The 27,654-nt window shown below is 39.4% G+C and overlaps 3 protein-coding genes and 1 non-coding gene across 31 annotated transcripts; 2 read left to right on the top strand and 2 right to left on the bottom strand.

The window, feature by feature from the left end:
• Positions 1-1,953: 1,953 nt before the first annotated feature.
• Positions 1,954-5,585, bottom strand: LOC104757895 (high mobility group B protein 14-like). Of its 28 annotated transcripts, none has more exons than XR_015587060.1 (9): positions 4,944-5,585; positions 4,435-4,836; positions 4,148-4,302; positions 3,926-3,983; positions 3,779-3,823; positions 3,008-3,184; positions 2,642-2,734; positions 2,418-2,533; positions 1,954-2,293 (listed from the first exon to the last, which is right to left on the bottom strand). XR_015587060.1 is itself a non-coding variant. In XM_087495794.1 (9 exons), the coding sequence occupies exons 2-5, from the start codon at positions 4,766-4,768 to the stop codon at positions 3,797-3,799; spliced, it is 489 nt and encodes a 162-aa protein (XP_087351920.1). In that variant the 5' UTR covers positions 4,769-4,810; positions 4,944-5,585; the 3' UTR covers positions 1,954-2,270; positions 2,418-2,545; positions 2,642-2,736; positions 3,008-3,184; positions 3,779-3,796. The 28 variants fall into 28 exon arrangements, 16 of the variants coding, with proteins under 16 accessions (XP_087351920.1, XP_087351924.1, XP_087351929.1 ...); XR_015587053.1 differs by having other exon boundaries at positions 1,954-2,270; positions 2,418-2,545; positions 2,642-2,736; positions 4,153-4,302; XR_015587054.1 differs by having other exon boundaries at positions 1,954-2,270; positions 2,642-2,736; positions 4,153-4,302.
• Positions 5,586-6,325: 740 nt separating this feature from the next.
• On the top strand, positions 6,326-7,375 carry LOC147924498 (uncharacterized). Its single transcript, XM_087496805.1, has one exon. The coding sequence runs from the start codon at positions 6,356-6,358 to the stop codon at positions 7,373-7,375; it is 1,020 nt and encodes a 339-aa protein (XP_087352931.1). The 5' UTR covers positions 6,326-6,355.
• Positions 7,376-11,073: 3,698 nt separating this feature from the next.
• Positions 11,074-11,484, top strand: LOC147924497 (uncharacterized). Its single transcript, XM_087496804.1, has one exon. The coding sequence runs from the start codon at positions 11,074-11,076 to the stop codon at positions 11,482-11,484; it is 411 nt and encodes a 136-aa protein (XP_087352930.1).
• A 5,480-nt stretch (positions 11,485-16,964) lies between these two features.
• LOC147924496 (small nucleolar RNA R71) lies at positions 16,965-17,068 on the bottom strand. The gene has a single exon (XR_015587932.1). It is a non-coding gene; the product is annotated as a small nucleolar RNA R71 (small nucleolar RNA).
• Between the last annotated feature and the right edge of the window lie 10,586 nt (positions 17,069-27,654).

Genomic DNA, 27,654 nt, shown 5'->3' with positions numbered 1-27,654 from the left:
TGATGATTTTAGATGAATATCCAGCCGCCAAAAATCTATTTTTTATTCGTTTTCACATGATCTATATTTAAACTTATTTTAATAGCTCTAGTACAGTTGCACCAAGTAGTTCAAATTATACTAAACTTTTCTACCTAAGTGATCTAGTTGTACATAAAACCTCACATTCACCCTAAAATTCTATTAATTACAACCAAACAAATCTCTGTCCTTCGTCTCTGTTGCAACTCTTTTATCTTCTGCAAAGGCTCCATCTTCTACTCCTTATAGCTTCTAAGTAGATATTATTTTCCATCTATTACTTCATTAAGCTCACCCACTTCTTTTCTCAAACATCTCTACTATTTCTCCATCCTTTGATCCCTTTTCTCAAACATCTCTACATCAAATACCTTAAGATGTTATTTTACAATAGTATTATATTTCTTTTTTTTAAAATCCATAATGGGTACAGAAGGTGCAGTTAACAACAATAAAAAAACGATAAACCAAACGGTTAACAATTGATTGTTATCTAGGTTAAACGTAGACAAAATATCATAGGGTTACATCCAAAAAAATAACCTAACCAATAGTTTCATAGGTTATAAAATCCCAAAATATCAACTCATCTCTAATTAGTCCTAGAATTAGAGTTCGCGAGTTGAGTGAGTGTGTGGTCTTCATCAATCTGTTGATGTATCTTTAGCTCAGTTGGCACACGTTCATTGCTGAGATTGCAACCATTGGGCGTCTGAGACACCCTAACTTAGTTCGGCTACAGGGTTATTGCAGACACAAAGGTGAACTCTACTTGGTGTATGATTGTATGCCAAAAGGAAGCCTTGATAAGTTCCTCTACCACCAACCGATGATGAGTCTTGAATGGTCACAGAGGTTCAAGATTATTAAAGACGTAGCTTCTGGACTTTGTTACTAGCACCAACAATGGTGCAGGTGATTATCCACAGGGATATTAAACCAGCTAATGTCCTCCTTGACGCTAATATGAAGGCAAAACTTGGTGACTTTGGTCTCGCAAAGCTCTGTGATCACGGGATTGATCCTCAGACCTCTCATGTGGCAGGTACCTTTTTGTATTTTGCTTATTTCTGTTAGTCTCAAAAAGGATCTTTCTTTCATAATGTTGTTGATTTGAAGGTACACCTGGGTATATTTCACCTGAGCTCTCAAGAACAGGAAAGGCAAGTACAAGTTCAGATGTATTTGCACTCGGTGTAGTGATGCTAGAGATTGCTTGCGGGAGAAAACCTATATTGCCACAAGCATCGCAAAGCGAGATGGTACTTACTGATTGGGTGCTATAGTGTTGGGAGAATGGAGATATCATGCAGATATCATGAGAAAATCGAAAAGTACCTGCGACTTTATCTGTATTTATCTCTAGTGTACTTACCAAAACTTGAACATCTTTTTCAAGAAACAGGTTAGTAATCATTGATCTTCAAGTGTAGTCCACGGAAGGATGAGTATCAGGGAATGATCTCAATGAAAGAGAAACTTCTAAATGTCAAATATACAACAACCCATCCTAGAAGGCTTAGAACAATGTTTTCTAGTAACTAAAAACTAATCTATTTAGAATTTTCTAAGTCAGTCTCTGATTCATCGTGTTCACCTAATTCCTGCATAAATAAACAGTAAAATGAAAAGCTCTGTCTGATGTTTGACCACCGCATCAGTGGGATACTGAGGTGAATAAATATTAACCAAAAACATAAGATAAATGAATCATGGGTACCATTCTCTTGTTATATTCTGTCATTTCTCTGTGAAACTCTTCCCTCTTCACAGTGACTATATCATAAGAGCATCTTTATTGGTAGGTTTGTATTTTTGGGGTTCTTACACTTTTTAGTTTTAAAAAGTGTACTTTTATAAATTAAGAACCTTTTGTTTGTTAATTAAAATTGTACTCCTCCAATGGTAAACTCTTATAAGTAAGGTTCTTAGTTTTGAAAAGAAAAAAAAATCATCATTGAATATCATCCTTCAACTCCTCAATGAAATGTTGCTAATCAAATAGATCTTTAAAGCCACTGCAAACTCGGTGATACAATGAAATCAGCTAAAGAGAAGATAATAAAACCAACTGAAAGTCACCTATCATGACTATGGTAGAGCTTTAATTATTTATCTTTAGTATGCTAAGAACAATGACTTATATAATTGTTTAATTAGGTTCCATCACCAACACTTGCATCTCAAATCTCACATCTCTACAATCAGACCATCAATCTCACAGGTACACCAACACAAAACCATTCAAGCTGCAGCAAAAACCGATTTAAAACTGGTCAAGAACAAACAAACAAAAATCAGAAATCAAGCATTGATCAGAACAAAACAAAGTATACAAAGTTATAAGCTGAACCATTGAGACGCATATAGGTTCCGTCACTGTTTCATAAGCTCACCATGTGAAAACACTACCAAAACAAACTGTAATCTTCACCAAATAAAAAGCCCAAAGCAACTGAATCAAATTGATTCCATCTCTTTCTTCCTCGCTTCATTATAAACTCATCAAGATCTGAGACAAAAACTGAAGCATTTAACTTATTACATCAAGAACATAAACTGAAACTCTCAAACTGATAGAAATTGAACCATTGAGACGCATATAGGTTCCATCACTAACTTGAAAATTGGAGCTACTGAGGCATCGAGCAATCTGTTGGAACAGAGGGACCATACAGCGTTGGAACTCAACAGTTTGTATTGCCTCCAGAACCTCTTCAAGTTCACCAAGAAAGAGAATTATTGTTTACAATCTCCCAAAGGACCAAACTTGAGGGGGCTTTTCTAATTGCTGCTACTAATATCTAATCTCTTGTATTACTGTGGATGGAACTAAACAGAACATGTTTTTTTTTCACGAAGTCTATTAAGAGCTAAAGAACTACTAACTGATTACTCGAAAACAAATACTGAGCTTTGTCACCGTGATAATTTTTCCAGATGAAATCCCAACCTAACGTATATAGATTCCAGAAAAAGTATAAACCTTTCATGTTCCTCCTCCAACGTGTATGTGCAAATCGGATCCACCGAAGAATGTGACTGTGACTCTCCGATTTGGTGAATGTGACTCTCCAATTTCAAAGACAAAACTTGCGGATTATATGCACTAGAGTCGCCGTTGATATCTGTCGTCGGTCACTACAAATTGAATCTTCCTCCTCTGCTTGCAATTGATTGTCGACAAAGAGAGAGAGGAGGAAGAAAAAATTATCAATCTTTTTTCCCTCACCCAACAATAATTCAGCACGTCGACGCTTCTTAACGTCTTAACTAAGAAGCTCTTCTTAGTAATATTGCTATTTTTGATTTATTTTTAATCAGACTAAAGTTAAGAGTTCTGACTAAGATGTCCCGATAAAGATGATCTAATACTTTACCTTTTCCTACAAAACAGTCGAGGAACAAACAATCTATGAATAAGAAACTTCGATCCAGTCTCAACCAGTTAAACATCATTCGAGTAGCAAGAAGAAAAAGAATGAGATATTGATATTGTTCGCCAAAAGGAAGAAGACAACTACACAGTGTGAATTGCAATATGGCAACAGCCGACCCAGATCAGAAGCATATCTAAACCTCTATATACACTAGCATGTAATCATTACACAATATTTCAGATTCCATTTCCATGCATTCACATATCATTCAAACAAATGTTATTGAGGAAACTCTTAGAATATGACAGAGCTAAGTATGTTGGCAAACTCCAAGAGACAATAAAGTAACTGGGACTTAAGAGAAAAACCTATGTTACCTCGTATATCATTGTTTTTCATTTCTCTACACATGACTTCCCAATCTGAATAGAATAAAGATTATAACAGATTCAGCAACCGAACCAAAGTGAATATTATCATCACAATTTTTTACTTTTGAATACAACAAAGTAATTCTTTACAACCTCGCGCATGGACTTGACCTCCGGATTCTGCTCTTGATATTGCTTCCGGAAATCCTCCCTAAGGAACCAAAAACATAACGCAGTATGAGGAAAATACATACAAAAGGTGTTTCTTTGTATGTTTTCTAAAAGTAACACATAACAACAACACAAATCCTAAAGACCAATGGCAAAATGCACAGACAAACTTCCCCTTAAGAGAGGACTGCCTTGAAGTTCAGCTGAGCTTAAAATCTAATAGAGTTTGCTTAGGCATCTTGGAACAAAGTTTAGCAGGTTTCTTCCTCTGGCTTATATTTGGCTTTCTCAATGGCTGAAGTCTCAGTCTTGTAGACCTTCTCACACTTTCACTTGACTTCACAGCTAAATCTACGTTCCTGTAAAAAAATTTCAAAACGCAAATTAACAAAAGTTTAACATCCATCCTCTCTCCCTAATTATTCTCACCCATCTCCGTTGAATAGCATAAAGCTCCCAAATTTAATTTCAGTTAGATCCAAATTGCATACCTAACCACTTAATCAGTAATCACAAGAGAGACTAAGAAGACCCCTTAAACCCTAAACAGATCAGGAAATCAGAGCAGAACCAGGTAAAAACCAAAACTTTGTTCTGTAAACTTTGCTCTACAAGAAAGCCTCCACTGCACGACAGAGACAAAGGCCGCGATAACCCTGAATTGGGAGCTTTCTTAGTCATTTTCTCTCTCTTTCTCTTTCTCGCCGCTGTCGGAATCGAACGTTCACTTCGCTGCCTCTTGAAGGAGGGGGCTTTCCGTAATTGTGTATGTAACAAATATGCCAGGGCCACCTTTACGGGGTATTTTATCACCAGCGGATACATTGATGATGTACATAGTCAGCAAGCTCTCTGCTGAAACCTCACCTCCACCCTCAACAGAAATCATGAAACTTTACTCAGCTTCAGTTAAAAGACCTCAAGAACAATGGGCAATGGTCACAAATCAAAGGATCAAATGTGTTTGTATGTAAGAAACTGAGAAAAGAACAAAACTTACGAAACTGTCTTCAAGCTTGAAAGGAACCCAAGAACCATGACCACTGAATCGGGTCACAGCTTCTTGAACTGACCCGAACGGAGGAGTAGTATCGATTTCAGCTCCTTGAACTGACCTGAATCAAAGACACACGCAGGTAAAAGAACTGAAACCTCACCTCCACCGGATTCACAAAGAAGCAGATCAGCTTTGAATAAGTTGGATAACTCCTCAAGATGACCCAAGTTGATGCTGATATCTTCACCGGTTTCAACAGCTCTAATCCTTTCCTAATCCTAATCCTTTCCCAAGTTGGATAACTCCGTCGCTCTGCAACACACGTCCCAGCCACCGTGGATGCGTCACTGCCACGTTGCTTGTCAGAAACCCACCGCTGCGCTGACGGGAGTGAAAGATTGCTCACTCTTCTTGTTGCTGCTCGGACGATAACTCAGGCAAAACAAAAACTAGATCTGAAACTTTATTCTCAAGAGAAAGTGAACCGTGAGCCCACGGAACATTTGTCCAGCTCTGATTATTTTTTTTCTTTTGCAATAATTTTAGTCGAAGAAGATGAATCAAATTAGAAAGAATCAATCTGATGTTTTTATTTAAGAGAATCCAAAAAAATTAGGAATCGATCTTTCAAGGTTTTTGTGTTCCTTTCTCTTCAAAATCAAAGATAATTTTAAATGTAAATGGCATTATCTGTAATAAAACACACAACTCAGGTATAGAAGTAATTTGCAAACTTTTATGTGTTATTCTAGTAAGACAGAAATCTCAACGTGTTAGTCTAGTAATAAACCTACTTTTATACAATATTCTAGGTAATTTCCCTAATATAAAATACTAAACTAATATAAAAGTTGCATTGAAATTTGAAAACATCTTATATTATGAAACAACAAACTTCTCCAAAACATCTTATATTTTGAAACGGAGGGAGTATTATATAAAGTTGAGTTTTGAAAGTTAGCCATTAATAATTTTGACATGTGTCAAGTTTATATCAATCTGAGATTTTGACATGTAAAAAAGTTATTATTTATTAAGAGGGATTTGATATTAGAACAAAAAAAAACAAAATATTTTGTTTTGAACAATATTAATAATATAAAAAGATAATTATCAAGTGGGTGATGCAGGCGATTTTTTGTGCGATTGAAAGACGGTTACTTTCCTGTCCATTTCTCACATTTGTGACGGTTATTGAAACCACCGGGTTTGTGGATCACGATCTCCATGATCACTGCGACTGGGTAGTTATCCCCACTACGGAAACCACTTTCCTTAGTGATGCCACTAATCTCGCGAGGGAGTTTCTTGCTGAGAACTATAAAGAGCAATTGATGGAGAAGTCCTGTTCTCACTTCTCATCTTCAATCCTTCCAGCAAACTATCTCTATCGAGATTACAATTTTCTTGTTCAAATGGCGGAAAACATCCGGAGAGTTCTCCAAGATCTTGAGTTGGGGGTGGATGACATCCCAATTGCGCTTCCATTCGATGTTGTTAACAATGCGGCAGCGGAAAACAGATTCATTCTCATGGCTCGACCAGTGATGCCGAGACGTCAGAACCTTCGATCGATTATTGCGGTCATGCCTCGCTTGTGGGGTCAAGCCGGCCTTGTTCATGGGCGAAATGTTGAAGGACGGCGCTTCCAATTCGTTTTCCCATCTGAAGAATCAATGGAGACAGTCCTTCGTAGAGGACCTTGGGCTTTTGCAGACCGAATGGTGGTTCTCCAGCGATGGACACCACTAATGAATCAAGAGAACCTCAACTTCATCCCGTTCTGGATCCAAGTCAGAGGCATCCCACTGCAATACATGAACCAGGAAGTGGTTGCCCACATTGGTCGGGCTATGGGAATGATCATGGACATTGATTATGATCAGACAGCAGCACAACGGGTGGAATATGTTTGCATACGGATTAATTGGGATATCAGAGATCCTCTCCGATTCCAACGTAATTTCCAATTTACCCTTGGAGTCAACACCATTCTAAGATTCAGGTATGAACGACTGAGGGGATTTTGTGAAGCATGTGGTATGCTTACCCACGATTATGGGGCTTGTATGATCCGCAATGGTGGATTTGATCCATTCTCGGATGATGATGATGATAGCGACGACGACAATCAACCCCCAGCGGTACCAAGAAACCAGAATGTCCACATTGAAGAAGTGGTTGATGCTAATGAGGATAACAATAATGAGCCTCAAGATAATGGCCAAGTAGCAGAGGAGAACGATATGCACGACGTTGAGGAACAGCGTGAAACAACTGAAGCTCCCTCCACAAATAACAAAAGAAAGCGCAAACTGGAGCATTTAGGAGAAGGAAGTAACAGCGATTTAAAGATGACAGATCATGGAAATGACGGGGGATCAAGCTCTGATCCAGCACTTGCTAGTGGCATGGTGGGCCCTAAACCACCATAGCCTCCATGAGGACAACCTGTTGGAACTGTCAAGGGTTAGGTCAAGACTTGACAGTTCGACGCCTTAAGGAGATCCATCGAAAGTTTCTCCCGGACATAATCTGCCTTTCAGAGACAAAGCAAGATGATGATCGTATTAGAGATGTAGGGGCCCAGCTAGGTTTCCTTAACTATGTTTCAGTTCCTCCTCTAGGACTTAGTGGTGGTTTAGTTATCTTTTGGAAAAATCATGTATCGCTTTCTGTTTCTTTTGCTTCTCCCAATCTTGTAGATTGCTTAGTCGATTTCAATGGAAGTTCATTTAACTTGTCTTTTGTTTATGGAAAACATGATCCAAATCTCCGGGACCATACTTGGGAACGTATAGAAAGATTAAACATCAATAGAAAAAATCAACCATGGTTATTACTAGGAGACTTCAATGAAATCCTTAGTAATAGTGAGAAAAAGGTGGAAGAATAAGACCAAAAGCTTCCTTCAGAGACTTCAGGCGGATGGTTAAAGAGTGTGGATTAACAGACTTAAGATCCATAGGAGATTGATTTTCCTGGACTGGTCAAAGGGGACAACATTATGTTCAACGTTGTTTAGATAGAACTATGGCTAACAAAGTTTGGATAGATAAGTACCCGGCTGCAGTCACAGAGTTTCTAGAGTTTGGAGAATCATATCACAGACCATTGGTTACATTCATTTCTGATGTTGAGGAGGAAAAACTTGGCTACTTCATTTATGATAACAGAATGACAACCAAAGAAGGATTCAAAGATGTAGTGCTTTCAGGCGGGAAAGATAGATATGATCGAAACATCCCATTGTCAAGAAGACTACATCAATGGCGACAACATATTTCAAGATGGAAAAAAGCAAACAGAATGAACTCAGAGGAACGAATCAAAACAGTCCGTTTCAATTTGGACAAGGCTATTGCAGAGGGTGACACACTAACGACAAGACAAGAGTTAAGAAGAGAGCTCAATCAAGCATACATTGATGAAGAAGTGTATTGGAAACAAAAAAGCCGAAACCAATGGATGCACGCAGGAGATCACAACACAGCTTATTTCCATTCAAATGCCAAAGCCAAACATGTAAAACAACGCATTAACGCGATTCAAGATGATCAGGGTGTTATTCAAAGAGGTGATACAAACATAGCACAAACGGCAGAGGATTATTTCAGGAATCTATACAAATCCTCACATGTTGACACAAGAGAGTATGACAATGTATTTAGAGGATATTCACGTCAAATTACAGACGCTATCAATGAAGACCTTATTAAACAAGTTAGCATGGAGGAAATTAAGGAATCGATTTTTGCAGTAGGACCACACAAAGCCCCAAGTCCATATGGTTTTACTGAAGCTTTATCAAAACTTTTGGGAGGACATCCATCCTGACATCATCCAAGAGGTACAAAACATTTTTAACACAGGCGTACTGGATTAATCGCTAAAGCATACCAACCTCTGTCTCATCCCAAAAGTGGAGACACCGAATATAATGGCTGAATTCCGTCCAATAGCTCTCTGCAATGTAGCCTACAAAACGGTTTCAAAAATTCTAGTGAACAGATTAAAGAAGCATCTCTCAGGATTGGTAGCAGAAAACCAGGCAGCTTTCGTTCTAGGTCGTCTCATCATAGATAACATCATCATTGCTCATGAAGTTTTTCACAGACTTAATACCAGAACAAGACAAGCGACCTCCTATATGGCTATTAAAACAGATATTGCTAAAGCTTATGACCGACTTGAATGGTCATTTTGAGAAGAAACGATGAAGAGAATGGGTTTCCATTGTCAATGGATTACATGGATAATGAACTGCGTTTCTTCAGTCAGCTACTCGGTTTTGATCAATGGATCGCCAAGAGGATATATAGTACCAGAAAGAGGCATAAGACAAGGAGATCCTCTCTCACCTTACCTCTTCATATTATGTGCTGAAGTTCTTTCCCACTTGATGAATCAAAACATGACAGAGAGAAAACTCCAAGGAATCAAGATTAGCAATAGAAGCCCGGAGGTTAGTCATCTTCTTTTTGCGGATGATTCACTCTTCTTTACACTAGCCAATGAAAAATCAGCAAAAAAGATCAGAGATATACTACAACAGTATGAGAGGGTATCAGGACATGCAGTCAATTTGAGTAAATCCTCCATAACCTTTGGGAAGAAAGTGCGACAGGCGAACAAGACGAGAGTAAGACATATACTCAACATTCATAATGATGGTGGAGGGGGAAAATATGTGGGCATTCCAGAACAGTTTGGACGCCGGAAAAGTGAAACGCTTCAGTATATTACAGAGAAAGTAAAAGCAAAAACTCAAGGGTGGAACAAGAAATTTTTATCACTCGGAGGGAAAGAAGTATTGCTCAAATCTATTGCTCTTGCCATGCCGGTCTACTCAATGAATGTTTTTAAATTTCCAAAAGAAACTTGCCAAGATATTAACTCGGTTCTGGCAAAGTTTTGGTGGAGTACGGATGAACAAAATCAAGGAATGCATTGGTTGTCATGGGAGAGACTGGGAACCTCCAAAAGTATAGGAGGTCTAGGCTTCAGAGACTTAGAGATTTTCAATGATGCTCTACTTGGAAAACAAGCATTGAGATAACTTCAACAGCCTCAATGTCTAATGGCGAGGGTAATCAAAGGAAAATACTTTCCAGACTCAAATGTCCTCAATGCAACAAGGAAATGTAAAGAATCATATTTTTGGAGGTCACTGCTTCATGGAAGAGATCTTTTAAAACAAGGAGTCAGACCTTTAGTTGGTAATGGGCAGTCAATTGATGTATTGAACGATCCTTGGCTCCCAACGAACCCACCGAGAGCTCCTGTACCAAGAGGCAATCCAACACCAACGGTGCTAAGCAGCTGGATCACGTCTGCACCAACATCGTGGGATGAGGGCAAAATAACAGAACAGGTCAATCAAGATGATGTAGAGGAAATAAAAAAAGATAAAGCTATTTTCTCAACAAGGTCTGGATCTTTTAGGTTGGCATTACACAAAGAATGGTATCTACTCAGTTAAGTCGGCCTACTACCTTGCCACGCAACTACAAGATCATCAACAGCAACCGATCCTAGGGAATGTTGAATTGAAGAAGAAGATTTGGAAGCTAAAGACCGCTCCAAAAATTAAACATTTCTTATGGAGAATGTTATCATGTATTTTACGAACAGGAGAAAACCTGCGAAGGAGACACATAACACGACAAAGCCAATGTAGAAGATACTGTCAAGAAGAAGAAACAACCAACCATTTATTTTTCACATGTTATCACGCTCAATCTATATGAAGAGTATCGGGACATCCCGTTGTAGGAATGATCAATGCAAACTCAACTTTGGAAAATAATCTCGACAATGTGCTAAACTGCAGTCTCGCCAACAATACTGATTTCAATAATCAACTGCCAATTTGGATACTCTGGAGGATATGGAAACGTCGCAACCTATTAACATTCCAACAACGACATCAACCATGGACTCAAACCATAAAACTAGCCAGACAAGATACAGAGGAATGGATCACTGCAGAAGACTATTTAGCGAAGTTAAGCACTACACACGCAACACCATCAACAAGAAGAGTACAAGGATGGACAAAACCAGAATCCACATGGGTCAAATGTAATTATGATGCCTCATTTGTCAACGAAAACAGAGTACCTCAAGCAGGATGGATAGCAAGAAATCATACAGGAACATATGTGGGAGCAACCCAAGCAAAAGGAACAAAAGTCAAGAATATCTAGAAAGTGAATGTCAAAGTCTACTACAAGCGATGCAACATTGCTGGATGAAAGGACACCGCAAGATTATCTTTGAGGGAGACAATTTGGAGTTAACAAGACTCCTAAAAGGACAAAACATCAACTTTGGCATGCACAATTGGATAAGAGAAGTTCTATTTTGGAAAGGAAAGTTTGAAGACACTAAATTCGCATGGGTTAAAAGAGACATCAATAAAGCCGCTGATTATCTAGCCACAACTCCCTTGCTGGATGATATCTCTTTCAATTTTCATTTTTATGTTCCAAATGGATTAAGTCATTTCCTCTATGAGGATCATTGTAACACAACCTTCTAATTATCAATAAAGTCAGATGTTACGAAAAAAAAAATAATTATCAAAAAGTTACAAAATATAATTTAAAAAAAATAATTAATTAATTATAAGGAGATATATATGCATATATATATATATATATATATTTTCTTATTATATAAAGTTGGGTTTCAAAGTTAACTATTAATAAGATTTTGACATGTGTCAAGTTTATTAATAAAATAGAGTTTGTCGTTTATTCTCTCTGCCTCCACAGACACAATTCATCTCTTACCCAGATCTCAATCTGAACACAACCTACAAATCCATCACTGGACATGAAGAGCGAAACAAAATATATGAGTTCTTCTCGAAAAGAAGAGGAAGTTTGGTTTTTGGGTGCTAGGTCTTTTCCTTTCTATTGTCTGTTTCATTCTTCTATTTATCACCCTCCATTGCCACAATCCTCTACACTTTTGTTTGATGTGAGTCTTGGTTTTAGAGCTTTCTCTAGTGGTAGTTCTGATATAATCTTTAGATTCAATTGTTCTTGAATCTGTGAAGAACGTGATTAAGTAGATGAGCGTGTAAATGTTAATTGAGGTTCTGGTTTGATTCAATTGTTTATGCCTTTAGAATTTGCTTTATGTTGTTAAATCCGTGAAGAACTTAAGAGTTACAACCAAGATCAAAGGTAGTCATATTAAGAGAAAACGTAGCAAAAGACAAATTGCATTCTACCCTTAATCCGAGGCAAGACATAGAAAACTTGGCCACCACGATCCAGCTTGTTTTTTATTGCTTCTATCACCTTTTCCTTACGGAATGATGAAAGATGGGTTTTTATTGGAATCCTCTCCGGAGGCGGTGTGGAGATTAGAAACATTAAGAAAACAAAGGCTTATTAGTCTCATCAAATTCTATCAGTGCGTATATAATATTAAACACATCATGTCGCAACCTGGCATCCCGGAATCCAGTCAAAGCTAAGTACAGTGTCCTTGGTATGGGTGTTGCGGATAATGTAAGCACATCCACCGATGTTTTGAAAGATGCAATCTTTTCTTTCTACTTGACCCCAAATCTCTGTTAAGTTAGAAAAGATTATCATCAACTAATCCAAGTATCATTCCAAGATTATGGCATAAACAACTTATTTTCAATGAATATAGAACAGAGCATGTTCCTCATCAACCACAAGGAGGCCTAAGTTACTGTACACAACACGGCTCCTGAGAAGTGAGTGAGTGCCAACAATGATATTGAGATGTCCATTTTTTATCATTTCCAAATACTCCTCCTTTTCTGCTTTAGTTTGCATAATGTCAAAGATGTGACTATGGTCAATTCCAGGTAAAACCATGAACAACTTACACACAGCAGACAGCATGTAACCCACAACCACTAAAGTCTAAAACAAAATTGAGTGTTCTGCATTGACATGTGTAGAGTTTACCAGTTTGCATCTGGAAAAATTCATAGAAGAATTTTTTTTCCTCAGAAACAATGATTCAATACCTGAAACCGACTTAAAAGGCCCACTTTGATTTGTGGATACAAGGAAAACTGCTCTGAGATTACATCGTAATGTTGCTTCGCCAATACAATAGTCGGTGCTAAAACCATAGCTTGTTTTCCAGCTGAAACCACACAAAAGATGGCTCGTAGAGCAACCTCTGTTTTACCAAACCCAACATCTCCACAGATCAATCGGTCCATAGGTGTTTCTCTCTCTGTTAAATCCTTCTCAACATCCAAGAAAGCCTGCAAGGAAAACTCAGCTTTAAGTAAATTGGAATATGAATGATGAAAAGTAAAAGATAGGTGGCAATAATACCTGCTTCTGGTCGGGTGTAGCCTTATAAGGAAATTGAGCAGCAAAATCAGCCATGATGGGGTTTTTTGGATTAAGATATCTCTTCTGTCTAAGCCTATGAAGATATAGCTCCATCAAGTCAACATCCATTTTCTGAATTGCTACTTTTCCTTTGGTCTTTCTTCTTTCCCAAACACTAGTGTCACTCAGCCGACTCAAAGTCCGAGGCCGTTTGGTCTCATTTGGACTGGAACAGAACATCAATAAACAAAGTAAGGGACAGAGACAGGGGCGGGAAAGGAGGTTTTTTTAATGTACAAAAGGAAGATAGAGACACGGCATCAAACAAACACATTTACAAGCGAGTCAAAAACTGTGAGCTGAATTAAAAGAAGAGGAAAGACGTACAGATTGTATCGGTAGAGCAAACGTGAGGCCTGTTTGAGGGGAAGCTTGGCCATGCCATCTGCATACTCTATAAAGACATATTCGAGGGGCTCTGAGGAATCCTTGGGGACATCAAATTTGATCCCAACAAAACGCCCAAGGCCTACTTTCTTTTGCACCACATAATCACCGGAAAGGAGACTGTAAGGGTCAACTTTGTAGCTAAAACAACCCGCACCAGCCTATGTACCTTGCCTAAATCCTTTGAGCTTCTGCAGACCCCTCTCTTGTTGCTTGGTAAGGTCCCAATTGACGTTTACACGAACACGACACAAGATATTTGTTTGGTAGTTTAGACTATTCGCATGATCAATCTAGATAATGATGGTTGGGTTTACTCTGACGAACGGGCCGGACTGCTACGGTCAAACCTCTCTCACGTTCCCGCGGCCCATCAATACCCTCCCTTCGAACAGCAACCTTGTCCTCAAGGTTTGGAACAAAGTCGGGAAAGCTTTCTGCAATTTGCCTCTCCTCCTCCCACGTAGCGTCATCTGCAGACAATCCCCTCCACTTGATCAACAACTCCACCACGTCCTTTGATGTTCATATATTTTACCCTGTTTTCCCTTAGTATATTCAAATCTTTTTCATCTTTTGCTATCCATTTTTACCATTATTGCATAATTTTACGACTAGTCATGCATTAGAGTATAGTTGCATTGCATTTGCATCTTTTCATGCATAATCAGGTGATTTTGGAGCTTAAGGAGCCTGGAAGCAATGCTGAGGAGAAGTGAAGCAAACAAGAGGAGAAAGCAAGAGAGTTAAGGCTGAAGAAACAAGGTCCAGAGTCCCACTCGACCGCCCACTCGACCAGACACCCGACCGTGTGTAGAGAGGTACTCGACCGAGTGGAAGATGCACGAGAGAAGCCAACTCGGCCGTTCACTCGACCGAGCACCAGGTCGAATTGGCCGAGCCGCCTAGCTATTTTGTCTTTTAGCATTTTTAGGGCTTTCACTACTTTTTCTATATAAGGGCTTGTACCTGCAGCCACCCATGGAGTCCAGCTTTTTAGATAGTCAAAAACCTAGTTTTTACCCTTTTGGGAATTATTCTTTTTGCACTTTTATTTTTATTAGATCTTGTACTTCTTTTAAAGGAGAAAACACTAGATTTTTCAATATTGTTGGTTTCATAACTTTCAGAATATTGAGAATTCGAGTTTGATTCTTTCTCTCATATTATAGATCTTTGCTTTATCTTTCATTTCATGCAAGTTTCAGTATTTTCTGGGTTTATGACTTTAATGTTCATCATGTGTTCTTGTGAGTAGTAGCTTAGGATCTTGAGGATGGGTTAGGCTGGGCTGTGTTTGAGGTTTGTTTGATTTGGTCAAGCTTGATTGTGATAGAATCTCTTCTAGGCTAGATGTTCTTAATGTTGATCCTATAACTGAGAGGGTAGGGTTTGATTTCAAGCATCTTAGCATCACACCAATGTTTAAGAAGCATAGATAAGGCTAGATCTAGAGCTTACCATTAGGCTTGCTAAGAGATTAGAGGTCTTGTTTGGTATGAGATGTATTGCTTAATGCCTGCTTGTGTAGATTCTTTACTTTGTGAGAACAAGTCTAGAGATGCATAGGTTTGATTGTTTCTTGCCATGAGAGTGGATTAAACATGTCTTAGATTTATATGTCTAGAGATTAGCTTAAAGTTTGCTTGAGATTTGTTGACCAAGTTAGATGACCTTAATCATTAGTCCAGCCCATGAATCCCTCCTCACGGCCTTCCTTGTTTATTGATTTCTAAGTCTTAATCCTACTGTTTGATCGTTGTTTGATTCGCTTGTGTATTGCTCTGTTTTTCTTGCATTGCTCTGTTTACGTATTTGTCCAGCTCGACTCTGCACTCGATCTAAACTCGATCGAGTGCTTGCTCGAGTTCATCCCCAGAACTTTGGTTTATGATTTGTAGTTGTCCTGTCTTATCTCTTGTCTCATTCTATTTGCATTTCTGTTGCATTTACTTAGTGTCGTGTTCATTACTTACCTTGCATTAGTTCATTAGCATAGTGTCTATTTCTGTTCTAGCTTCATATTAGTCTCATTCTATTTGCATTTCTGTTGCATTTACTTAGTGTCGTGTTCATTACTTACCTTGCATTAGTTCATTAGCATAGTTTCTATTTCTGTTCTAGCTTCATATTAGTCATAATCATTATGTTCCATTTACATTCAGCATCTAGTTCTAGTAGCTTTTACTTTCCGCACTTTACATTTCATAATAGGATTGTTAGTGACAAACATCCTTTACATACTTGGCTTAACTTAGGCTCATATACACATCTTGATTGTTCACAAACTCTCAGATTGGATTGACACCTCTTGTACTACAATTGCATAAGGGGAATTGAAACACCCTGCCATCCATTCATCTCATCTTTCATCATTCCATACATTCATCACTTCACCCATACAAAACTTGTGTTTCAATTTGGGGCCGTTGCCCATTTGAGAGTGTTTTTGTGACATTTAGGATCAATATTAGTCTAAGATTAAGTTCGTTTATACACTTGTGAAGTTGCTGAACTCGAATCTTCTTTTGCTTGGCAGTCTTGAGTTTCAGGTACCTACTCGACCACCCACTTGACCACCACTCGACCGAGTCGTGATCGAGCACTTGATCGAGTCAGACAGCATATCTAAATAGATACCACTTCCCAGTCGACTCGACCACCCACTCGAGCTTGCGCTCGACCGTGTACCTGTTCGAGTTTGTACTCGTGTTTGTTGATGCACACAAGGTCAAAGGGGAAAGACAATCTTCAGAGGCCTATTGACAATATCCACAGGCTACAAAAGGGTTTGAGACATAAGCAAAGAAGAGTAGTTCAAGAATAGCAAGAGGATCCAATCATCATGGAGCAACAAGATCCAGTTCCAAGACCAAGGAACATTGGTGCTGGAGATGCACCCAACACCCACAACCGGAGAGCTGGCATTGTGCCTCCCACAGTAGCAAACAATAACTTTGAAATCAAGAGTGGACTGATCTCCATGATCCAAGCCAACAAGTTCCATGGGTTGCTAATGGAGGATCATATAGACCACCTTGATGAATTTGATGGAATATGTGGTCTTACAAAGATTAATGGAGTGAGTGAGGATGGATTCAAGTTGAGGCTCTTCCCATTTTCACTTGGAGACAAGGCTCACCTTTGGGAGAAGACTCTTCCTACTGGAGCAATAACCACATGGGATGCTTGTAAGAAGGCTTTCTTGGCAAAATTCTTCTCCAATGAAAGGACTGCTAGATTGAGGAATGAAATCTCTAGGTTTTGTGAAGCTTGGGATAGCTTTTGTGAAGCTTGGGATAGGTTTAAAGGATTTCAAACTCAGTGTCCTCACCATGGCTTCAGCAATGAGTCCCTCCTAAGCACTTTGTACAGAGGAGTGCTTCCCAAGATCAGAATGCTTCTTGATACAGCTTCTAATGGCAACTTCCTCAACAAGAATGTGGAAGAAGGATGGGAATTAGTTGAGAACCTTGCTCAGTCAGATGGCAATTACAATGAGGACTATGACAGAACCATAAGGTCCACCTCCACTGACCAAGAGGACAAATACAAGAAGGATTTGAAGATGGTCAATGAGAAGCTTGACAAGATCCTTCTTAGCCAACAAAAGTCCATCCACTTCATTGGTGAGGAAGAGGTTCAAGTTCAAGAGGGGGAGAATGAATTTGCTGAGCTCTGTTATATGCAAAACCAGGGTGGATTCAAAGGCTACAACCAAGGAGGGTTCAAGAACAACAACCTCTCCTATAGAAGCACCAATGTGGCCAATCCACAAGACCAAGTGTATCCATCTCAACAGCCTCAACAGCAACAAAACTATGTCCCCAAACAACAGCAACAAGTGTTCCAGCCCCAATTGTGTCTCCCACTAGGGTTTCAGACTAACCAAGGCCAGGAACAAGACTTAAGAGCCATGATGCAACAGTTGTTGATTGGGCAAACACAAGGAAAGATTGAGGAGGCTAAACATTTTGCTGAGTTGAATCAAAGGCTCACATCCCAGTATAATGACTTGAACATGAAGTTTGAAGGTCTCAACTCTAGAGTGAAGTTCATGGAGAGCAACCATGCCTCTGCTTCAGCTCCTAAACCCAACCAACTCCCTGGAAAAGCTGTCCAAAATCCAAGGGAGTTCACTGCAAAAGCTATCCATATCTCTGATGAAGAAGTCACTAAGGACAATGATGTTCAAGATGGAGAGGATAGATCATTTCTTGAAGTTCAGAGTGAAGTTTGTGCAAAACAGACTGAACCCGGTAGCCAAATCGACCAGGTGCTCGAGCAAGCACTCGACCGAGTGCCTGATCGAGTGGTCGATCGAGCTGAAGGATCAGAAGCTGTTAAGCCTGCTAAGTACATTCCTCCTGCTTACAAACCGCCTCTACCATTCCCAGGACGTTTCAAAGCACAGAAGCTTAAGGAATTAAGGGAAATCATTGAGAAAAAAGAAATGTTGGCTAAGCAACAAGAGGAAGTGAAAGCTTTGAAGGAAGAAGTTGTGGTTGAGAAACAAGAGGAAGTGATGGCCATTCAAGAGATCATCATTACTTATCAAGAAGAAGAGAGAGGACCTGCCTTGGAACAGTATGAACCATATCCTCTCTATAGGGATTTTTTGCTTGATTTGTCAAAGAAGAAGGCTCAAGCTCAAGATGAGAAGGATCTTGAGGACCTTGGAGGAGTTATCATCCCAATTATGCTTAAGGATCCAGGTCCATTCTATCTGCCTTGCACACTAGCTATCTTCACTACAACCAGTGCCTATGTGACTTGGGAGCATCAATCAGTGTGATGCCTTATTCTATAGCTCAAAAGCTTGGGCACACTGACTTCAAGTCCACCAACCTTCATGTATGCCTAGCTGATGGGTCAAATAGAGATGTGGTTGGCAAGTTGGAGAACATTCCAGTGAAGATAGGGAGAGCAAGGGTTCACACTGATTTTGTGGTCCTAGAGATAGATAAGGAGCCTGAAGATCCTATCATTCTTGGGAGACCATTCTTAGCCACTGTTGGAGCAGTTATTGATGTCAAGGAAGGTCTTGTGACCTTGAACATTGCTGAGGGTATAGCTATGAAGTTCAACATCTATAACCCAACCAACCTTCCTACCATTGATGATCAGCCTTTTACTATCAAGGACAAAGGTGGTCAAGAAGGTTTAAGTGGTGAAACAACTCCAAAGGCTAAGCCCTCTCTTCGAGAGGATTCTATGGAAGAGCTTAAGAGCTCAGTTCAAGAGTTGACTGGTATGGTTAAGGATCTCCAAGTCAAGCTAAACAAGAGGTCTTTGAGGAAAGCAAGACCAAGGCTCAAAATCAAGAAGAAATATGGTTTGTGTGTTAAGGGTGAGGTGATCAAGGATCAACTTCACAGTGATCAAGAGGTTCCAGGGAGGATTTCATCACCTCCTTGGTATCTAGACCAAGTCTAAGAAGGCAACCAAAGTCAAGCTTAGTGACTCTAAACAAGCTCACTAGGGAGGAAGTCCCTAAGGTATCCTTTGTAAATATGCTTTATTTCTTAGTAGTTTTGATGTGTTTTCTTTTATGTTTGTGTTGGGCAGACCTTTTAATGAAAGTGTAGATGGGTATGGAGAAATTTGGACTTGGGGAAGGAGATTCGCAAGCCCACTCGACCAGCCCACGAGAGGTACTCGACCGAGTTGGCAAGGAACTAAGGCCCATTCGATTCTCATTTCTCTAGAATGATCGAGTGGAGGGAAGAAAAGGAAGAAAAATTTGAAATTTCAAACTTTGGTCAAGGGAGCTCGACCACGTGCTGGTCGAGTGTGGGGCCGAGTGGTAGCAAAAAACAAGTCAAAGATTCCCATTTCAAATTTGAATGGTATGGACGCTCCACCCTTGTCTCCTTGTCCCCTTAGCTTCTTTAAATAGAGCTTGCATGATCCTATACCTCTCACACACTCTCATTTGCTCAAAACAACTAAATTCAAGTTTAAAATCTCTCTCAAAGTTCATCTTTTTGCTCAAAGCTTAGCTCTTTTGTTTTTGGGTCACTAACCTATTAACCTTAAGCATTGAGTCTATTCCCTTCAGTTCTGTTCAAAAATGTCTTCAAGGATTACAAGGAAGTCTCAACAAGTGGCTGCAAGCTCCATGGAACGTCGTGATGCTAGCCTTGAATCAAGAGGAGAATCTGGAAGAACCACTCGACGCCCCACTCGATCAAGCACTCGAACGAGTGGTGGTCCGAGTGGTCAGTCGAGTCAGATGCCGTGTCCAAGGAATGATTCAGTTGAGGAAGATCCTGAAAGAAGTGAAAGTGAGGAAGAAAGGGAGCAAACTCTTATGGAGTTCAAGAGGAGAAACAAGGCCAATGGGAAGAGGCCAGCAGTTGGGATTGAACAAGAGGAGGTTGTGAGTGAAAGTGAGGAAGAAGATGAAGAAGAAGAGCTAGAGGATGATGGAGAAGCAGAAACTTGTGGTTTGACAAAGAGGCAACTTTATGAAGCATTCATGAGAATGGAGTTCCTGGGGACTAGATATCCACACAAGGAAACCATGGAGAAGCTAGCCATTGATGAAGATGTGGAGTATCTCTTTGAGAAGAGCAACTTAACCAAGTTCATGGGGCTTTGCATGGAGGGCTACAAGGAGGAAAGTTGTGAGTTTCTGGCCACTGTCAAGCTGCACACATATGCAAGGAAGGATGCTGAGGTTGGAGATGGTCACATTGCCTTCACAATCAAGGGGAAGAAGTATGAGCTTTCAATGAAGAAGATAGCCAATGTGTTTGGTTTTGAAGTTGGGAGTAATAGAAGCTTGATGATACCAAGAGAGGAGCTCTATTCCATTTGGGAGACCATTGGAGACAACATCACCTATTCATCCTCCAAAACAAAGAGTTCAAAGATAAGGAGCCCAGTCCTAAGGTACTTCACAAGGCCTTAGCAAACACTTTCTTTGCTAGGAAGGAGACTGGAAATCTCAATGAGGGTGAGCTTAAGATGATTGATATGGCTCTCAATGGAATCATCCTCAAGGCAAGAGATGGAACTATCATTCTTGGGAGCACTGTGGAGACTGATCTTGCAATGGTGCTCATAGACCACATGATATATTTGAGAAGTTGGGTAGGCAAGTTGGAGAACAAAGGTTCAAGAGGATCACTAACCATTGGAGGCATCATCACTCCAATTCTACAAGTTGCCAAGGTCCCACTTAGAAGAGAAAGGGTCTCACCAAGATGGATTGACTCCAGCTACCTCACCTCTACTCTCATCCTAGCCAAGGAGATGCATCAAGGAAACCACATTTTCAACTTTGAGCTTCCAACACTTGGGAAGAAACAATTGATCTTGCCTAACCAAGAGCTCACCACCATTCAAGAAGGAGCCAACATTGACTTTTGGCCAGCTGATGAGTTCTTGTTTGATGTGATAGTTCAACCTAGAGTTGATGGAGCTGGAGATGTGCAAATGGCTGATGGGGAGGAGCAGTTCTACTTTAAAGATTATGAGCCCAACCCAAGGGATAGTAGAGGAATAAGGGAGAATAGAAAGAGGTTGACACTTTTGCAAAGGTGGAACACGTGGCATGGGAAGAGGTTTGACAAGCTTAAGAAGAAGGTGACCAATATGGCCAAATCCATCAAGGGCCTCAAGAAGGAGATAGCTGAGCTGAAGAGTGGAAACTCATCTCCAAGCCATTCAAGCCCTTTCAGGAGGAGTAGCTCAACTAGAGCACTTTCAAGAGTTGCAAACCCTGTGGAACCAGCTAGAGCTTCAATGTATGAGCCAAATCAGAGGAAGAGGAGTTCAAGTAGCCGAGAACAACAATTTTCAAAGCACTCGACCGGGTCACTCGAGCACCCACTCGACCGAGCACCCCAAATGCACTCGGCCGAGTTCCAGCCCAGATCACCATATGGCTTCCCACCTCCAGCTGTTTATCCAGGATATCCAGGTTACCCTCCCATCCCACCCCAATACTTCACATGGATCCAGCGCTCTTGCACCAGTTCTACCAGCAGCAAGGTCAGAATTTTGGCATCCGCAGTCCAGCTCGACCCCCCCACTCGAGCACGCACTCGACCGAGTCACGGTCGATCGCCATCGTCGAGCTGCCCCAATCTCCATCTCCAAGTCACCAACAAGCCCCCACTTACACTTTTGACAGCATTGATGTTCATATATTTTACCTTGTTTTCCCTTAGTTTATTCACATCTTTTTGCATCTTTGTTATCAATTTTGTCCATTATTGCATAGCTTTAGGACTAATCTTTTATTAGAGCATAGTTGCATTGCATTTGCATCTTTTCATGCATAAACAGATGATTTTGGAGCTCAAGGAGCATGGAAGCAATGCTAAGGAGAAGTGAAACAATCATGAAGGAAAAGCAAGAGAGTTAAGGCTGAAACAACAAATTCTGGAGTCCCACTCGACTACCCACTTGACCAGACACTCAACCGTGTGCAAAGAGGGACTCGACCGAGTGGAGGATGCACGAGAGAAGCCAACTCGACCTGTCACTCGACCGAGCACAGGGTCGAGTTGACCGAGCCGTTGACTATTTTGTCTTTTAGTATTTTTAGGGCTTCCACCTCCTCTCCTATATAAAGCCTTGTACCTGCAACCACCAAAAGAGTCCAGCTTTTAGAATAGTCAGAAACCTAGTTTTTACCTTTTTGAGAATTATTCCTTTTGCACTTTTATTTTTTAGATCTTGTACTTCTCTTTGAGAGAAAAACTCTAGATTATTCAATATTGTTGGTTTCATAACTTTCAGAATATTAAGAATTCGAGTTTCATTTCTTCTTCAATATTGTAGATCTCTGTTTTATCTTTCTAGTGATGCAAGTTTCAGTATTTTCCGGGTTTATGATTTTGATGTTCATCATGTGTTCTTGTGAGTAGTGCTTAGGATCTTGAGGATGGGTTAGGCTGGATTGTGTTTGAGGTTTGTTTGCTTTGGTCAAGCTTGATTGTTGTAGATCTCTTCTAGGCTAGATGTTCTTAATGCTGATCCTATATCTGAGAAGGTAGGGTTTGATTTCAAGCATCTTAGCATCACACCAATGTTTAAGAAGCATAGATAAGGCTAGATCTAGAGCTTACCATTAGGCTTGCTAAGAGATTAGAGGTCTTGTTTGGTATGAGATATATTGCTTAATGCCTGCTTGTGTAGATTCTTTACTATGTGAGAACAAGTCTAGAAATGCATAGGTTTGATTGTTTCTTGCCATGAGAGTGGATTAAACATGTCTTAGAAATATATGTCTAGAGATTAGCTCAAAGTTTGCTTGAGATTTGTTGACCAAGTTAGATAACCTCAATCATTAGTCCAGCCCATGAATCCCTCCTCAAGACCTTCCTTTTTTTATTGATTTCTTAGCTTAAATCCTGTTGTTTAATCGTTGTTTGATTCGTTTTGGTATTGCTCTGTTTTTCTTGTGTTGCTCTGTTTTTGCGTATTTGTCCAGCTCGACCCTACACTCGATCGAGTGCTTGCTCGAGTGGGATGGGGGATTCTTACTTATTTGCTATGATTCTCTTCTCTTCTTCTTGTTAAGACATAAGAGCATTTTGCTAGACTTTTCTTTTCTTTAACTAGAACCATCTTCAACAATTTTTTTTTTAACTTCCCATCCTTTCACTAGACTTTGCTTAAGCACATTCTCCTGTTAAAGACTCTACCCTTTTTTTCTTTCTCTTTTTCCTCTTTTCTTTTCAAAACAGCCAAGTTCCAAACCCAACAAGTGAACCACCTAGTCCTATCTAGTTTGAAAAATGCAAACTACAACTACACAAGGCTTTACTCTTGTCAGTTCAAACCTAACACTTTCTACCAAGCTCAATCCCAAAAATATGCCTCACACACACAAGAATAAACATGGTTTGAAAGAAGGGTTGGTTAAGGGGTAGGGAAACTGATTTTTAATCAGCTACTTGGATCAACAAGAGTGGTGAAAAGGAGAAAGATGATCCAAATATATATATGGTATCCATGAGTTTAAAGCAATGCACACATTGATAATTGAAAGTCAATATTAGGTTCTTATAAATGGGATGGGGGATCCCACTTTGGTTTATGATTTGTGTTTGTCCTGTTTCATTTGAGCTGCATTTCTGTTGCATTCATTTAGCTTTCTGTTCATTACTTGCCTTGCGTTAGTTCAATACTTGCATTATAGTAGTTCCTATTTCTGTTCTAGCTTCATAACTGCTATAATTATTCTGTTCCATTTACATTTAGCATCTAGTTCTTGTAGTTTTACTTTCAGCACTTTACATTTTCATCATAGGATTGTTAGTGACAAACATCCTTTACATTTGGCTTGACTTAGACTCATATGCACATCTTGATTGGTCACAAACACTCAGATAGGATTGACACCTCTTATACTGCAACTGCATAAGGGGAATTGAAACACCTTACCATCCATTCATTCATATCTCACCATTGCATACATTCATCATCCATACCACCAAACAAAGCTAGTTTCAAGCATGCAAGAGGATGTGGACAGTTTCTTCCACAACCCTTGAGGTACCACTATCACCTTCACTTGTAAATACCAATGCATTTCATATTGTGTTTTGTTTTTGATCTTGAATCCTCAATCAAATTTCTTTCACACATAGGACTGTGTGATTTAAGTTTGGGGGAGGGTTTGAGATAGCATTTGACATTGTGTTTTATGTTCTTATTTCAAATTTTTAGCATCATCATGTTAGTATTTGCACAGCATCTAAGGCATAGAAAAACCCTAAAAATTTGATTTTTTTTTGCAAAATCTTTAAAAAAAAAGAGTGTTCATGTATTTTGCATTGCATATTAGGATCTTGTTTAGCATGTTTCATGTAGGATTGTATAATATTTGCATTAGGGATCTATGATGAGTTTGCCTTGTTAGCTTGCTTAATTCACTAGACTAGGATCAATGCCCAAGTTAATAGTACTTTGATGCTAGTTGAGTAGTTAGAAGCATAAGATTGAACCAAGCTTTGAATTCCTGCATTGCATTTGGTCTAAATTGAAGCATTTTATGATTTGACACCATTTCCTACTTATAAGAACCTAATATTGACTTTCAATTATCAATGTGTGCATTGCTTTAAACTCATGGATACCATATACATATTTGGATCATCTTTCTCCTTTTCACCACTCTTGTTGATCCAAGTAGCTGATTAAAAATCAGTTTCCCTACCCCTTAACCAACCCTTCTTTCAAACCATGTTTATTCTTGTGTGTGTGAGGCATATTTTTGGGATTGAGCTTGGTAGAAAGTGTTAGATTTGAACTGACAAGAGTAAAGCCTTGTGTAGTTGTAGTTTGCATTTTTCAAACTAGATAGGACTAGGTGGTTCACTTGTTGGGTTTGGGACTTGGCTGTTTTGAAAAGAAAAGAGGAAAAAGAGAAAGAAAAAAAGGGTAGAGTCTTTAACAGGAGAATGTGCTTAAGCAAAGTCTAGTGAAAGGATGGGAAGTTAAAAAAAAAAATTGTTGAAGATGGGTCTAGTTAAAGAAAAGAAAAGTCTAGCAAAATGCTCTTATGTCTTAACAAGAAGAAGAGAAGAGAATCATAGCAAATAAGTAAGAATCCCCCATCCCTCTCCTAAGACTTGAAAACCAAAAGAGAAAAGGGTGAAAGAGAAAAGAAGAAGTTAAAGGGTAGCACTAGGATCATTTGGATTTAGACTGATAGGATAAACACTTTGGGTACCTTTGGGTAGACAAGGTTTTGTTCTTGTATATGTCTAAGTGTTCTTACCTTTAGCAATCTTCTAAAGCTCAATCCATTTTTTATGAGAGAACCTTGAAAAGTGATAAGCCCCACTCTAAACAGAGACCACCATTGTCTCAAAACCTTTATCTCCAAGCCAAATGAGTTTAAGCATTGCATAAGATTGATTCATGTTCTTGATTAATGAATGTTAAAGGGAATGGTTGATTTGAATGCATGTGGAAATCTAAGGCTCAAATCAGTAAAGGTTGTGATATGCTTGTATAAAATCTTTAAGTACAGCTCATTCAACTTGCATCATAGTACTAGTAACTTGGACATTGATTCTAGATGGTCTATTTGCAAGCTTTAGGAGCTGAGATCCCACTTTCAAACCTCACCAACCTTCTTATGTCTTTTTCTTGAGGGCAAGCAAAGACTAAGTATGGGGGTGTTGATGTTCATATATTTTACCCTGTTTTCCCTTAGTATATTCACATCTTTTTCTTCTTTTGCTATCCATTTTTACCATTATTGCATAGTTTTAGGACTAGTCATGCATTAGAGTATAGTTGCACTGCATTTGCATCTTTTCATGCATAATCAGGTGATTTTGGAGCCTAAGGAGCATGGAAGCAATGCTGAGGAGAAGTGAAGCAAACAAGAGGAGAAAGCAAGAGAGTTAAGGCTGAAGAAACAAGGTCCAGAGTCCCACTCGACCGCCCACTCGACCAGACACTCGACCGTGTGCAGAGAGGGACTCGACCGAGTGGAAGATGCACGAGAGAAGCCAACTCGACCGTTCACTCGACTGAGCACCAGGTCGAGTTGGCCGAGCCGCCTAGCTATTTTGCCTTTTAGCATTTTTAGGGCTTCCACTACTTTTTCTATATAAGGGCATGTACAAGCAGCCACCCAAGGAGTCCAGCTTTTTAGATAGTCAAAAACCTAGTTTTTACCCTTTTGGGAATTATTTCTTTTGCACTTTTATTTTTATTAGATCTTGTACTTCTTTTAAGGGAGAAAACACTAGATTCTTCAATATTGTTCGTTTCATAACTTTAAGAATATTGAGAATTCGAGTTTGATTCTTTCTCCAATATTATAGATCTTTGCTTTATCTTTCATTTCATGCAAGTTTCAGTATTTTCTGGATTTATGACTTTGATGTTCATCATGTGTTCTTGTGAGTAGTAGCTTAGGATCTTGAGGATGGGTTAGGCTGGGCTGTGTTTGAGGTTTGTTTGATTTGGTCAAGCTTGATTGTGGTACAATCTCTTCTAGGCTAGATGTTCTTAATGCTGATCCTATAACTAAGAGGGTAGGGTTTGATTTCAAGCATCTTAGCATCACACCAATGTTTAAGAAGCATAGATAAGGCTAGATCTAGAGCTTACCATTAGGCTTGCTAAGAGATTAGAGGTCTTGTTTGGTATGAGATGTATTGCTTAATGCCTGCTTGTGTAGATTCTTTACTTTGTGAGAACAAGTCTAGAGATGCATAGGTTTGATTGTTTCTTGCCATGAGAGTGGATTAAACATGTCTTAGATTTATATGTCTAGAGATTAGCTCAAAGTTTGCTTGAAATTTGTTGACCAAGTTAGATGACCTTAATCATTAGTCCAGCCCATGAATCCCTCCTCAAGGCCTTCCTTGTTTATTGATTTCTAAGTCTTAATCCTGCTGTTTGATCATTGTTTGATTCGCTTGTGTATTGCTCTGTTTTTCTTGCATTGCTCTGTTTACGTATTTGTCCAGCTCGACCCTGCACTCGATCTACACTCGATCGAGTGCTTGCTCGAGTTCATCCCCAGAACTTTGGTTTATGATTTGTAGTTGTCCTGTCTTATCTCTTGTCTCATTCTATTTGCATTTCTGTTGCATTTACTTAGTGTCGTGTTCATTACTTACCTTGCATTAGTTCATTAGCATAGTTTCTATTTCTGTTCTAGCTTCATATTAGTCATAATCATTCTGTTCCATTTACATTCAGCATCTAGTTCTAGTAGCTTTTACTTTCTGCACTTTACATTTCATAATAGGATTGTTAGTGACAAACATCCTTTACATATTTGGCTTAACTTAGGCTCATATACACATCTTGATTGTTCACAAACTCTCAGATTGGATTGACACCTCTTGTACTACAATTGCATAAGGGGAATTGAAACACCCTGCCATCCATTCATCTCATCTTTCATCATTCCATACATTCATCACTTCACCCATACA

Source organism: Camelina sativa, chromosome 17 (genome assembly GCF_030686135.1).
Source record: "Camelina sativa cultivar CO46 ecotype springtype chromosome 17, ASM3068613v1".
Classification (NCBI taxonomy): domain Eukaryota; kingdom Viridiplantae; phylum Streptophyta; class Magnoliopsida; order Brassicales; family Brassicaceae; genus Camelina; species Camelina sativa.
This window is presented reverse-complemented; position numbering and strand designations above follow the sequence as displayed.